The sequence below is a fragment of the Penicillium diatomitis genome (assembly GCF_028827545.1).
Source record: "Penicillium diatomitis strain IBT 30728 chromosome Unknown utg000010l_segment0_segment0, whole genome shotgun sequence".
Classification (NCBI taxonomy): Eukaryota; Fungi; Ascomycota; class Eurotiomycetes; order Eurotiales; family Aspergillaceae; genus Penicillium; species Penicillium diatomitis.
Genome location: NW_026623182.1, coordinates 181,022 through 195,041, shown reverse-complemented (window position 1 = coordinate 195,041; position 14,020 = coordinate 181,022). Strand labels below are relative to the sequence as shown.

At 51.8% G+C, this 14,020-nt stretch overlaps 5 protein-coding genes across 5 annotated transcripts; 3 read left to right on the top strand and 2 right to left on the bottom strand.

Moving 5' to 3' along the window:
- Window positions 1-212: 212 nt before the first annotated feature.
- On the bottom strand, window positions 213-2,270 carry N7539_007103 (SAE2 C-terminal domain-containing protein; the record flags this gene model as incomplete). The annotated part of the gene is made up of 1 exon (XM_056936704.1): window positions 213-2,270. The coding sequence occupies one exon, from the start codon at window positions 2,268-2,270 to the stop codon at window positions 213-215; it is 2,058 nt and encodes a 685-aa protein (XP_056787503.1).
- Window positions 2,271-2,514: 244 nt separating this feature from the next.
- N7539_007102 (WD domain protein) lies at window positions 2,515-4,257 on the top strand (the record flags this gene model as incomplete). Its single annotated transcript, XM_056936703.1, has 2 exons — window positions 2,515-2,678; window positions 2,745-4,257. 2 exons carry the CDS (start codon window positions 2,515-2,517, stop codon window positions 4,255-4,257), a joined length of 1,677 nt encoding a protein of 558 aa, XP_056787502.1.
- Window positions 4,258-5,506: 1,249 nt separating this feature from the next.
- N7539_007101 (uncharacterized protein) lies at window positions 5,507-6,796 on the top strand (the record flags this gene model as incomplete). Its single annotated transcript, XM_056936702.1, has 6 exons — window positions 5,507-5,537; window positions 5,834-5,853; window positions 6,018-6,052; window positions 6,122-6,150; window positions 6,253-6,552; window positions 6,687-6,796. 6 exons carry the CDS (start codon window positions 5,507-5,509, stop codon window positions 6,794-6,796), a joined length of 525 nt encoding a protein of 174 aa, XP_056787501.1.
- A 1,042-nt stretch (window positions 6,797-7,838) lies between these two features.
- N7539_007100 (uncharacterized protein) lies at window positions 7,839-10,165 on the bottom strand (the record flags this gene model as incomplete). Its single annotated transcript, XM_056936701.1, has 6 exons — window positions 7,839-8,096; window positions 8,148-9,274; window positions 9,350-9,500; window positions 9,580-9,610; window positions 9,685-9,694; window positions 9,778-10,165. The coding sequence occupies 6 exons, from the start codon at window positions 10,163-10,165 to the stop codon at window positions 7,839-7,841; spliced, it is 1,965 nt and encodes a 654-aa protein (XP_056787500.1).
- A 1,433-nt stretch (window positions 10,166-11,598) lies between these two features.
- Window positions 11,599-12,698, top strand: N7539_007099 (aldo/keto reductase; the record flags this gene model as incomplete). Its single annotated transcript, XM_056936700.1, has 3 exons — window positions 11,599-11,658; window positions 11,762-12,048; window positions 12,152-12,698. 3 exons carry the CDS (start codon window positions 11,599-11,601, stop codon window positions 12,696-12,698), a joined length of 894 nt encoding a protein of 297 aa, XP_056787499.1.
- Between the last annotated feature and the right edge of the window lie 1,322 nt (window positions 12,699-14,020).

Below are 14,020 nucleotides of genomic sequence, written 5' to 3'. Positions count from 1 at the left end.
GCATGATGGAGATTGTGTATCCTCAGGTTAACCCATGAATCTTGTTATAACAGATACAACGCTCGTCTTAAATCAACTCTTTACTTGAATAATCGAGATCGTTGAATACATTGAGAGAAGAATGGTGGCACTGGAATAACTGCTCAGTCAAGTTTATCGAAAGACCAATCGCTTATCGTAACATGTCAACGGGGATGGTACACGATTTAAAATCATTCATCAGCCCATAACCAGCGTCCTCCGGGGCGCATCGCCTCTCGGTATCGATCTTCGACTTTCTCTCGCTCCATCTTCCGCGCGGCTTCTCGATCAGCTTCAATTTCCTGCGTGGACGGCATTTCTGTGCGCCAAAATCCAGGCGGGCTTCGAGCGCGCTCATGCGTGTGTCGATGCCTTCCGTATTGATTGGCATAATGACGGGTAAAAGCCTCCACTAGCAAATCGTCACATTGCTCTTCGGTCATTTCCCGCGCATTGACTCCATTCTCACCGAGGTAATCTCTGATGATCCGCTGCTCCGTTTCAATCTGCTCCGCTGTCTTGTTGTCGCTGTGAACAGCCATCCGAGCCATAGCGCGAAACCGGTCTCCACAGCACCCCGAACGTGTACAACCGGACATGCACTTCCGTTCATCTTTTCTGCGGATCACATCGCTATAAGCGAAATCGAGACCTGCGTTCACAGCTGGGTTGATTTTGAAGTGATGAAGGCCTAACCGATGTAAAGGACGTGACCGAAATGGTTCGTCTTCTGGCCGCAGCTCGAGGCCACACTGCGCTGCAGGGCCTTGGTGCGCTGCCTGTGGACGTGGAGACGCAGATGTATTCGTCTTTGCTTTGGACTTCTTCAAGCGAGAACTCGGACTCGGTATATGGCCTGGTGCTCTTATTGGAGATTGCAGCGGCGACTTGGAAGGCGGCAGCCCTTCAAGAAGACTGTGAAGGCGACTACTTCCGTCCTGTCTAGCCTTGGGTGTTGCACCGTTGATGGGGGTCTTGGCACGCTTTCTTCCGGCACAATCCTGAACGTCGCCGGAGTCACCGTCTTCTGCCATCATCAGAGCAGCGACTGTTGAAGGACGGGGCTTTTTAGCATTGGAGCCTCGCATGTGGATCCTAGACGCTCTCGCATTCCCATCCACAGGCTGCAAGATACCAACCGTCTTGGCTGAGTGTGTGGGAGTGGATACTGGTGGATTTCCTGCAGAGACTTCTTTTTCTCCATGTTGTGGGATGTCCTTGAAAGGCTGCTTCTTGGTGGGGGTCTGCACAGTGCCACCAATTTCATCGAGGTCTTGGGTGCTTGGGAAGTGCGTCAGGGTGCAATGCGTCACAACGTCTTGACGGGCAGGACTTGATGATAATATCTCGGATTTGATTAGTACTGGCTTTTCGGGTGCACCAGGTCTTGGCTCCTCTTCGTCAGATGCGTGAATCCGCTTTCGTTTCCTCGTCTGGAGGTTGGGTGGAAGGTCAGAACTTGATTCGGAAGAGAGTCCGTCGCTTGTCAATGTCTCCTCGGTGGATGTGACCATAGAGGAACTGGCTGGATTTTTATCCTTGTCGTTCTGTAAGTGTTCCCTCGGTCGAGGCCCACATGCTGTCGCCGGCTTCGGGTTGTGAAGGTGCTCACCACGGTCGACCCGTTGAATTTGAGGGCGACTCTGCGCTGGATATGAGCTGTCGTCCGCGCTACCAATTTGCATGGACAACTGCGTAGGTCTGTCATTTGTGTCTCCTTCGTGGTTCTTGGATCTCGTGAAAGTGACCAGGCTGTTGTCCACGGTGACACTGAAAGATTTGCGCTTCAGCTGCCGCTCCCAATTTTGCAATTTCTTCTTATGCTGCAGAGTCACTGCTTTGAGGCCACTCCAGCTTTGGACGAATTCTCGAAGGCCATCATAGAGCATTGTGTATTTCGTCTTCAGGATTTCATGCAGTTGACTCGAATCAAGTTCTCGCTCCTTCCAGACACTGCTTGGCGCATAATCTTTCTCGAGATTGCGTACATTTTTGGGGGGCTCCAGCTCTCGCGGGTCGATGTTGTAGGTGCCAAGCTCCCTTTTCAGCACGCCTACGTGACGTTGAAGCTCGTTAACCCTTTCCTCGGCGGCTCTCTGGGCCTCAACAGCGGCTGACTTGCACCTCTCAGCTTCCTCCAGGCGTGTTTTGTAAGCGGCTATCGTCGTTTCAATCTGTTTTTGAGCATGGCTAACTGAGACTGTACATGCTTGGGCTAAAGCCGCCTGAAGATCCTCGAATACCTCCATGTGTTTCAGGCGACGGAGCTCCTACGCGGCGTCAATTAATGAGCTGACGCGACTGGACGTATACCGCGTAAAGCTGGCAAAACCTCACCGTGTTGTAGACCGCTTCTGTAACCGCAATCTTATCTGCTGCCGATAAGATGTAGTCCGACGAAGCGCCGTAGCTTTGACTTTGGCGTTGCTATTCTGCTTCATGTCTTTTATGAATCATGTCAAATACGCATGATTAAGGATCTTGCATCCAAGTATGCCCAAACGTCATTTGAATGATGAACTCGTCACGCAACCCCCAAGTAAACGGCGGCGGGATCTGAAAAGCACCCCGCCTGATCGGTTGTCGTCTCTTAGTGACGAGCTGCTTCTCCAGATCCTTTCATTTCTGCCCATCTCCTCGTTGAACATCTGCCAAAGGTAGGAGCTATTCGACTCTAAAAAGTAATAGGGTGTACTATAATGTACTGACGACTCTCATTCTAGGCTTTCGCGTCGTTTCCATACGCTTGCTGGAGACCCTGAGCTATGGAAAAGACAATACTATGTGCAATGGGTTCGTCCCCGAGCTCGGCGGCTGGCCAATGTGACTCGCTCGACTCTTCCATCGAAAACCTCCGCAGCTCGAGTGGACTATTCGCCGAAAGTCTCGACCTGGCTTGATCACGGTCACTTGACTGCAGACGGAAAGATTACGAATTGGAAGGGTCAATACCGGCTTCGGCACAACTGGTCCACAGGAGTCTGTCGAGTGTCTGAAGTCAAATTCACTGAGTCTCAAACGCCGCCAATATTGGCGCAGCTTTGTGCTGGTGTTGTCTTCACTGCCGATACCGTGCACGGCCTGAGGGCTTGGGCGGCCAAGGACCCTGCACACTGCTTCGCGGAGATCAGCTTTTCGGATTCCGTGGAAACCCCTTCTATCAATCCGACTGCTCTTGCGGTGAGTCATTTTGTGGATGAGCGTGAAGTTGTAGTCGGTTTTGACGATGGTCAAGCATGTCGCTATCTGTTCAATGTCCGAACTGCCCGGCTGCAGCTCGTCTCCCGACACACGGGACTAGCTGATGGAGCGATCACTGCCATGGCTCTATCTTCTGCCTATTTGATGGTTGTTTCTGAGAACAAAAATCTGTCCCTCTACCATTTTCAAGGATCGGCTCGATCGTCAAGGTCCGCCAAGCTGCAGAAATTGACTTCCCTGAGCGCAGCCAACATGGTCGCGCCTATGACACTCTCTATGCGCAGATCCGGTGTGAATATTGTGGCTACCATTGTGTATAGCTTCTTTCATATCAGCTGTGGCTGGTCTTTGGGGATTCAAGAACTGCGATTTGACCGAACCGGTCAGCAAGTGGAATCCCGGCTGACGAGTACGGTAGAGTCTCAGCATGGAACTTTGTCAGAACGAGGCCGGCCAGAATCGCGAAATCAACGGGATTCGGTGACGTTGGAGATAGATGTGGACAGAATTGCACCTGACTCGGGCGAGCCACTTATTGTTCATCTTCATCCGCCAACATCCATATCCTACTCCCACCCGTACCTGCTCACCTCTCATGCGGACAACACTTTGACGATGTACCTTGTCGTATCGGATAATCAGCGGCTGTTTGTTCGAGGCGGGCAACGACTTTGGGGCCATACCTCGTCCGTCTCTGCCGTGCAGGTAACAAACCGAGGCAAGGCCATCTCTGTGAGTGGACGGGGAGATGAAATCCGCATCTGGGAACTCGAACCCGCAGTACGCTCTCTCGGTAGCCGACCACTATTGCAGGACGAGAGCAGCATCAAAGTCCATCCAGAGCATCCCGATCATGATGAGGCAGACTTGGACTCTGCACCCACCGGCTCCCCGGGAGACATTCCGGAGGAACATGAAGTGCCAGATGGTTGGTCCATCATACAGGGATGTGTTGGCTTCGATGAGGAACGGGTCCTTTTGCTACGGGAAAAAGCCGTTGGTACGCAACTTCTAGAATGCTACGATTTTACGTAGCCTACTTGAAATGCCTGCCACTCCTGCAAGGTCGGGAAGTGATCTTCTGCCTCGAGCAATCGAATATCGAGGCTTTTGACACAATTTTCCTAGAAGCGCTTTATAGGACCCTGGCACAAAATTGCGCCTCCGAAATCGGTTCCCAAGGTCCCTGTTCCGGCTCCGCTCTTTGAGGACCTTGGGCAGCATCCACTGGGTTCATAAATGAGAATTGGGCCCGAATTACTTTGCATCCTTCTCTTGACAAGTCATTGCAACGTCTTAAACGATTAATGCGTTGATCAATGCAGGGTATTCTCACACGAATTCAGAGTGCAGTTGGATGTCACTGTGATCCATTGCATGTTCAATCCTATCTCAGGGACAACGTGTCTACATCCAGCAACAATACTGTCTCTGATTGACCACGACCTATCTCTACAAGCGAAGCATTTGTGGAAGACGTCCGGCTGCAACCAATACGTGCGCTGATGGAAGATCTTCTGTGTCGCCGGCGGTTCGGAAGCTGTATAGCCTGCAAGGGGGAATCGTGACCACGATCTCCGCCCGACATGAGACACCACTTTCGTCACCACGCCTTGTCGCATTCAAATAACTAACCTACAGGAGAAAGAATGTCAATTCGAAGGAGTCTGTGTGATGGTGGGGAAGTTGCTGAAGCGTGGATCATTTGGATGGCCAGAATGTATGCAGTGAGAAGCACAAAATGAAGATTGAGATGCTGCCTTGTTGGATTTCACATGCCATACCATGGCGAAGCTTATCCGAGACAATCGCGCTGTTGGAGTCACTCTGCTCTGGTCTCTACTTGAGACTCAACGTAGCAGCTCAGCTCTTTTGTGCGGGTTTCGCGAACGGGTGTATGTCCTCCAGGTCTTCTTTTACGAACACGACAGACCTTGGTGCCTGATAATGATGTCTGATTATGATGCCTGATTCATCGGGCCACCATGCTATGTGGCGGATGCCTGAAGTTTGAACACCGCAACGCCTGCAGAGTCAGACATTCTCCCGCGGCGGACGATTATTACACCCGCGTACAGTACAGTCAGTACTGGAGCGCCCCCGCACTACAAAATTTCCTCGCCTACTCTGCCATGCCGCTTTTCGACCCAAGGAAAAAAAAATAGTACCCTAAGAAAAAACCTTCCTCCCCTCATCCGCTCCTGATCCTCCCTCAACCGAAAACATCCTTCTTTCTTCCAAGTCAACCTCTTCTCTCTTCCAACCGTCAATCAACATCTTCACAATGGACTCCCGTTCTCGTGCTTGCTACAACTGTACGTCTTCCTGCAATCTCTGTGAGCCTGGCTTGGCCTCATCTGTGACTCGCACACTGCTTCGCAGAATTGAGGGGTACATCGTCTCTGTTGGCCCTTGAAAATCTGTGACTCTGGTCCCTGCTGTGACATACGCCTTCTTCCTTGACTTGACTATAAGAGTGTCATGCCGTGCAGTGTGCATGGCAGATTTTTTATGGTCATGGAACACTACTCCGTCGCTGCGATTCACTCGCATTCCGCCTTTTGATGATTCTCGTGTTTTGGGGGCTGACTTGTACTCTTCTTTGCAATAGGCGGTGACGCCTCTCACCAGGTAATTACCTCTCGAAACTCCCGATGAAGCCTTGCATCCACGGCACGATCCGTCAGGTCTCTCTATGACCTTGCTGTCGTGGCACAATTGAAATCCCACTCTGAATACTTTCAGTCGGCGAAGACATCCATGAACCTTGACTAACCATCCATAACAATATCCAGGCTAAGGACTGCCCCAAGAAGGGTACCCCCACTTGGTAAGTCACTGGCCCCTCTGTTGACCAATACCACATGTCGAACGTACTGGCTAACCTTCCCGTCCATAGCTACAACTGCGGTGGTGAGGGCCACGTCAGTGAGTAATCCCGGACGACAAGCCACGAGAATTGTGATTGCCCATCAACGGACGGGCATTCTCGTACATCATCATCCATCCGCTAATCTCCGTCTTCCTCAGACCGCGAGTGCCCCGAGCCTCCCAAGGAGCGCACCTGCTACCGCTGCGGCCAGACCGGTCACTTGTCTCGCGAGTGCCCCCAGGGTGGCAACAGCTACGGCGGTGCTTCCGGCGGCAGCCAGGAGTGCTACAAGTGCGGTCAGGTCGGCCACATTGCCCGCAACTGCTCCCAGGGCGGTGGTAACTACGGTGGTAACGGTGGCTACAACTCCTACGGCAGCCGCCCCCAGACCTGCTACTCTTGCGGCGGTTTCGGCCACATGGCCCGTGACTGCACTCAGGGTCAGAAGTGCTACAACTGTATGTATCCATGCAAATCCTCTGGTTGACGTGAGAGAGTGTATCATCGATGGCTCGAACATCGAGGTCTCCCTTTTATTCTATCGACCCTTCACGACCAGTTACTGACCCCTTCTTTTTTTCTTCTATCACAGGCGGTGAGGTCGGCCACGTTTCCCGTGACTGCTCTACCGAGGCCCGCGGTGAGCGTGTCTGCTACAAGTGCAAGCAGCCCGGTCACGTCCAGGCCGCTTGCCCCAACTAAAATGTTTCATTTTCCGGCTTTGGAACAGGGGATGTCACCTTTCTTCTTCCTTTTTGGTCTCCTCGGAACATAGGAGTTCAGGAATTTAAAAATACAAGTGGGATGGTTTCTCTTTTCAATTCACCTTTGATCGCCTCCTCACTCCGGTCTTTCCCCCCTCGACCTATTCTCCCTCTCCCTCTCTCTCTCGACTCTGATTTTTGTCTTCTCATCTTTTTCCTTTTTTACATTTTACATGCGCCACGATTTGAGATGTCTATTCCCCTCGGGCTTCCTCGACTTTGTATGATCACTCACGGCTGGAATCACGACCATGGGTCTTTCTCTTTATGATTTCCCCCTTTTTGCATTTTTATACTGTGGGCTTGATTTCTCTACCTGCCCTGACTGTCTGACGGCTGAATGTGGTATCGTCGAGGTATAAAAGCACTGGAAGAGTTGGCTTTGAACAATCTCGGGCTGTCTCTCCTCTGTTCATGTTTCCTCGACTTTGATACGGACGAGATTCTCGCTTTCCCTTTTCCATGTCCACCGAGTTCTCCTCGCGTGGAAAGGGAGGTGCGTTGAGAATCTGCAACGGTGGTGATTTTTTGTTCCCGAAAGTTTGAACAAGGAACGGGAAGGCATGGAATTATCATGATGATCTCTTCTGGGCAATTACTTGATATGCATGGGGGAAATGCATGGCTATGTCTCTCTTTCACTTGTGCATTGTAGGCTGTAAATGGCGGAACCAATGGAGTTTTGCAACTCGGGTAACCAGTCGGCATATCCGTTGCTGTACATCTTTTCCTTGAGCAGAGGTATGAAAGACTGGAGGCTCCAGGTCCCAAGTTGTTTATGATGAGGCCTGTCAACTTGCCGCTTTGTATCTGGCAACCTGTTGTCCATAGAGACGTCACCTTGGCGGCTTCAAATGGCCTGGAAATAGAGACTCACGCCTCCGTGAAGGAAGACATGTACATCACACGATAGTCCTTATGGCACTGTACAGTGTACACTGAATCAGTGGATACTACGATATTGAGTATACACCCAGCCCCTAGGAACTGCAACTACACATCATCGCTCTCTTATACTTGGGTACGTCGCCACAGAACCGATCTTCCTCCGCCCTGTCAAGGCCCCATTCCTCGTTGAACGGGTTCAGCGCCATCTGCATGACGCGTCCGAGGATCTCGCGATCACCCTTTTTCTCCACGCGGTCGATGACTTCGTCGAGGATCCAGCCTCGGGGGATGAACTGTGGGGCAGAAGGGTATGTGGTTAGGTATTGGGCTCTATGAGAGGAGAGGCGCTTCTAAGGACGGGGGGGGGGGGGGGGGGGGGGGGGGGGAAGTCAGATACTCACGTTTGGATTTACGGACTTCATGACTGTCTGCCTTTCTTGATCTTGGGGCTCATCGCTGCCCCAATCCTCAATGACACGTTTTCGCCAAGCATCAAGCCATTTGGAAATGCGTGACTTGGCCGATTCCTCGGTCGTTCCGACACCGCCGAATCCTTCGGCATGGGCGAAGCTCGTCGCGGCGGCCAGTCGTTTCTCCTCCGTGTCTACGTCCGAGAGTGAAAGGCTGGACAGGCGGCGGAAGAAATGGTTGAAATCGAGCTCGAGGGCCTCCATGGTGTCGAGGATCTCAGAATAGAGGGTCTGGAAATCGGATTCTTGCTGAGTCTTGAGGCCTAGACGCTGAGTCATGAGTCGTTTGTATTCGTGCAGGAAGACAGCGCGGAATTCCTCGCCAGTGCGCTCGATGATCTTCTCGGCGCGTTGGATGAGTTCGGTTTCCTGGGTCTTGTCGGTGACGCCGTCTTTGACGAAGGACTCGTCGTCGACGTGTTTGCCTGCGCCGAGGAGTTCGCCCAGCGACTCGCCGAGGCGGACGAGGTTCCACCAGATGATGCTCGGTTGGTTGCGGTAGGAGTACCGGAGCATGTGATCGTCGTGGTTGGGCGTGTATGTCGGATCGAAATTGTCCATGAATGCGAAGGGGCCAAAGTCAAGCGAGAGTCCGTAGATGGAGGTGTTGTCGGTGTTGAGCACCCCGTTCATGAATCCGTAGGCCTGCCATGCGGCGACCGTTTTGGCATTGCGTCGGGCGATTTCGCGGTACAGCCGGGCGAAGCGATTCTCGTCAATCTCGTTGCTGGTTTGAATTTCGTCGCGGGCTACTCCGCGCGCGGGGTTGTCGACGACTTGGGTGTCCTTGGGGAGCGATCGATTGTCATCGAAGGTCAGGGCGCCGGGGAGGGTCTCCCAGCCGCCAAATACATCTTCGGCGATGAATGTGGAGAGTTGGCGGGTGAGAGCGCGTTCACCGCGTGCACGGAGGAGATCAAAGGTGCCGATTCGAAGCCAGCTCTCGGCGAATCGGGCGACGATGGCGCCTGGTTCGAGACGCTCGCGGAGAACCTTGGACTTGGGAAGCAGAGTGAGAGAAAGGGCGCGGGTGGTGGGGATGTTCAAAGCATTGAGGGCTGCGAAATGAAGTATTATGTTAAATCCTTGGACAGGTCACTCTTTAGGGGGGGGCCCGGAATTGAACAACTTACCTTCGGAGACGACGTATTCTCGGATACTGGATCGAAGGACAGCCTTGCCGTCTGCGAATCGAGAATACGGGGTTCGACCTGCGCCTTTCAATTGCAGTTCATACCGCCTGTGAGTTTGGGGGTTGGTGACTTCGAAGAGGCTGATAGCACGCTGACGAAACAATCAGTTGATTAGCCGATGCGATCATGTTCGAAAACTTTGAGGGATATCGCAAGCGAAGAATACGTACTCCATCGCCGAGCTGCCCAGCCCAGGAGCCACTGTAAAGCTTGTTAGAATATGTGATACTTTCACCGCATGTCAATAAGAAAAGACAACGAAAGAGAACCCATACAATTGCCATCCTAGAAAATGCGAAGGGGTTAGTTCTCCAATTCTCCGCTTGGCGATGTCCACTTGATGCAGTCTCTTTTTCAACAAAACTGACCTCCATAACACTGTGCCCAGGGATAAACACCTCCATCTGTCTCTGTCCATGCAATCTCATTCCCTGCCACCACTGCCTGAAACGACGCGTTCTCTTCTTCCCCCGGTTCTAGCCCCAAATCGGCCATTGCCCGAGGACTCACACCCAGTAGCTCCGTGTCCTCGGCTGGTTCAGGCCGCACATAGGTGAATAGTGCGCCTTTCACCATTCGTGGCCCGAGTGCTTCCCGGGGTGCGTGGTGGGAAATCTCGGGCGATTCGAATGCCGGGTCGGCGGGGAGTTTGCTTGTGAAGACATTGGACTTGGGCAAGTCGTGGAGAGACATTGTGCCTGGGCCTGTGGCCTGGTTGGCGGGCGAGGCTGTGCCTGTGAAGAGTTGGGCGGCCATTTGACTGATACGGGCGTGACTGGGTTTATAGCTGGGAGACTGTCGGGAGCTTCCCGTTGATGATGGTACTAGTAGTCGTCGTGATGGCGGGGACATGTGCAGGGATCGGAATCGGAATCGAGGGTATACTCGGAGCATTCGTGCCGGGACGACGGGCATGGAGATGGGGGATCAGTCTTGCCGGATTGCGTTGGATTCTAGTGAAATTCCCGCATGTGTTGTTCTCCTTGGTGTGATCTCCTTCTTTTCGCTTCTCTCGTCTTCCTGATAATTGGGTCTAAGAGGTTGTAGAATAGAGCACAACTTCTGACTCGAGACTTTTGCCTCGGGAATAGTCTTTATCGGTGATTCTTTCTTATCGCCCGCCGAGCTCAGCAAAACAGCCGCGAGTCAGCGAGTGACATCATACTATGCACTCATGATGAAGAGCCAACTGGTCAGAACTGGTCCGCAAACTGGAGGAAATTGACACGGCCAGTTTCTTGTCTGAAGATGAAGCATAATACACAACTCAGAGTGACTCATGTCTGACGTGGAACATGCGGTTGACTACTAGACATAGAGATGGTCGCCTCTTTCATTGTACCTACAACATAAGTATAACTGTTCCAGATCAAGGACTTGACATATACTCTCATTATTGAGTGCTGACTATAGTCAACTGTGCGTACATGCCTCTGCGTTGCCCTGTCAAAACTGACTACTATGTACATAGGTGTAGTAGGTATACTAATACTAGTCAATCACCACGATTGTGCCGAAAGAAGCACTTTGGCAATACCAGGTCAAGTGACGGACTTGGCGCGAGTAAGTTAGTTTTTGCCAGTTGAACACAGATGCTCTCGACCACAATTACGACGTTATCGAGACACTTTCTTTTCATTCTCCTCTTTGCACTCTACAAGCAAGGCGTCATTCTCTCCGCTGTCAGCGCCATGGTGAGCAGAGTGAGCCCAGATCATACGTCCGTGCAGCAGCTCTCGACCTAAACATCATGTCCTCTAACTTGCTGGACCGGAACCCTGGAATCCTTTTCCACCACGTCAATTTCCCCCGCGGAATCGCCCCGCGCTGTACAAGACGTACGCACCCCAAAAACTGGAAAATGCGGGATGTGTGGACGTGTCAAAACGAGAAGAGGAAGCCAGTATGACTGGATTCACCCAAAACAAGAGAGGAGGAGACCAGATGAGAAACCCACCTTCAAGGCAGCCACTGCGGTGGGTCATCTCCGATAGCCATGTCGATGACAATGACAATGTTTGGGTCCCGATCGTCTCAATCCTCGTGGCTTTAAAAAGGCTGCAGTATGTCCCACTTTCTTCTCCGGTGCCATTGATTTTCCTTCGCGTTGAGAAAATTACCTTTCCCTTGCACTGAAAGCCCCACCAAGTCCTTGTGAGGATTGTCCATTTAGTGTTTACGTCACCGCAATGGCTTTGTCGCAGACCATCCCATCAACAAAGTTGAATGATGGGTCGGAGATGCCCATGGTGAGTGCAGGAACGCGGGAGGTAGCAGCTGTGACTATATTGAGTATCGACCACAGATCCATGCTGACCCTTGTTCGGTGACTTTCTTCCTCCGATAAAACAGCTCGGATATGGCACAGGCACGGCGTGGTTCAAAAAAAGTGAATCCATCCTCGGTAGTCTCGACTCGAACCTCGTCGAGGCGACCAAGACGGCCGTCGGTTTAGGGTACCATCACCTCGACGGCGCCGAAGTGTATCGGACCGAGCCAGAGTTGGGCAAGGCGATTGCCGAGTGTGAGGTGCCACGAGAGAAGCTCTTCGTCACCACCAAGGTCAATCAGAATGTGTCTGATATTCCCGCTGCATTGGATGCCAGTTTGCAGAAATTGAATTTGGAATATGTGGATCTGTATGTTTTGACATGGCCCGGTTCCGGCCGTACGAGTTGACGAGGATCACGAATCAAAGACCAAGTGACTGACTGTCTCCTCAATTACTTCCTCTGTCTGCAGATACTTGATCCACCAGCCATTCTTTGCACAGACCAAAGAACAGCTACAACAAGCGTGGGCCGCCATGGAGCAAGTCAAGGCTTCGGGCAAAGCCCGCTCCATCGGCGTCTCCAACTTTCTGCAGAGCCATCTGGAAATCATTCTCGAGACTGCCACCGTGATTCCCTCGGTCAACCAGATCGAGTATCACCCTTACCTGCAGCATGGCAACCTCGTTCCTTGGCAGCAAAGTAAGGGCATCACGACGGTCAGCTACGGGGGCCTCACGCCTACCACTCGGGCGGCGGGCGGTCCCGTAGACGAACTGCTGGCGAGTCTGGCCAAGAAGTATGCCGTCTCGGCCGGGGAAATTCTGCTGCGCTGGTGCTTGGACCAGGGCGTGGTCTCGATTACGACGAGCAGTAAAGAGTCTCGATTGGTGAGTTATTTGCGGGCGTTGACGTTTCAATTGACTCCCAAGGAGATTCAGAACATTTCAGAGCTCGGTCAGACACACCACTACCGGGCATTCTGGAAGGATAAGTTTGCAGAGGATGATCGGTCCTGACCATCAAGCTGAATCAACGATGTGTAAATAAACCACACGGGATTGAGTGTGAGAAACCCGCGTGAGGGAAGGTGAAGGACATGCATGGCTCTAGCATAGACCGGGTCACATATAGTCAAGGTGCAAATAAGGGTCGTATAGGATTTCTTGTCCAGGCGCGTGCGCAGTACCTTTGGTATATAGTCTTATCTTGACACTTGCCTCCAGAAGACGGGATCGCATTTCGAGCAAAACTTATGAAACACGGCCGACGGTTTCTTCGGCGTCTAAGTGTTGATACATGATCTAGACTTGATTCTCAACTTGGGAATCTTGTTCTATCCGAATCAGTACTGCCGGGGAAATGTATGCCAATAGAGGCTCGCAGGCTTGACAATCCACTTCCTTGTCCCACCAGATAGTCGACGCATGGTCTATCTAGAATTCACAATATATCCAAAGTAGCTGCATCGGTATATACCCTCTCCCTTGCATGGCATGACAATTGTTTTTTTTGATGCGGTTGTGGTTGTGGTTGCAATGACCGCTCATTGTTGTCATCAAGAGTTGGTACCTACCATAATAGTACAGTAGTCCATGTCCATCTACTGAGTCCTGGACTCCTGACTAGTTAGTGACCTACCTTAGTAGTACGGTTACTCACTTACTCACTATTCACTACTCAGTCTCACCCCTTCTTATTTCCGAGGTATTGTGGCCCGACTCATCAGGTACCCGATATGGACCAAACTATACCTTGCATGACTCGTCGCAACAGAAGCGCCTGACCTACTCGAGGTCAGTGAAGTCACTCACGGAACGAGTATACTTGCCGTTTCCTCGCCATTTGGCTATCGAAATGATCATTTTGGAGACTCTTTCCACTTCCCTTTGCTTGATCCATTGTTCTTGTATATAATATCAATTCTCTGACATAAGACACAACTCCGTTTCAAAGTCAATCCACCCTTAGAATAAAGCCTCAGCTTACTCGTGAATCGCTCTGTCGGGACTTTTTGGAATTCAAGACGGGCCCTCACTTGATCTAATCACGCGGAATGTTCTGCCCTTCAACGCTCTCCCCACCACTCCATTTCTCTCCAACTTGCATCTCTTTACCCTCCAAACCTTCATCATTCACCTGGTATAAACCACCACCTCTAGAACGATGCCATAAAGAGCCTCTTCCGCGGCTGGTGAGCAATCGACCCACTCTAGGCCTTTTTGACCATCGCTTTCCCCCTCTCCCCTTCAACTCCTCTCACGAGGCACTACTACACTGAACTCCCATCTCCTGTACTACGGCGGTCCTCTCCTCCTCTTTCTCCAGTCCGGCCCGGTGG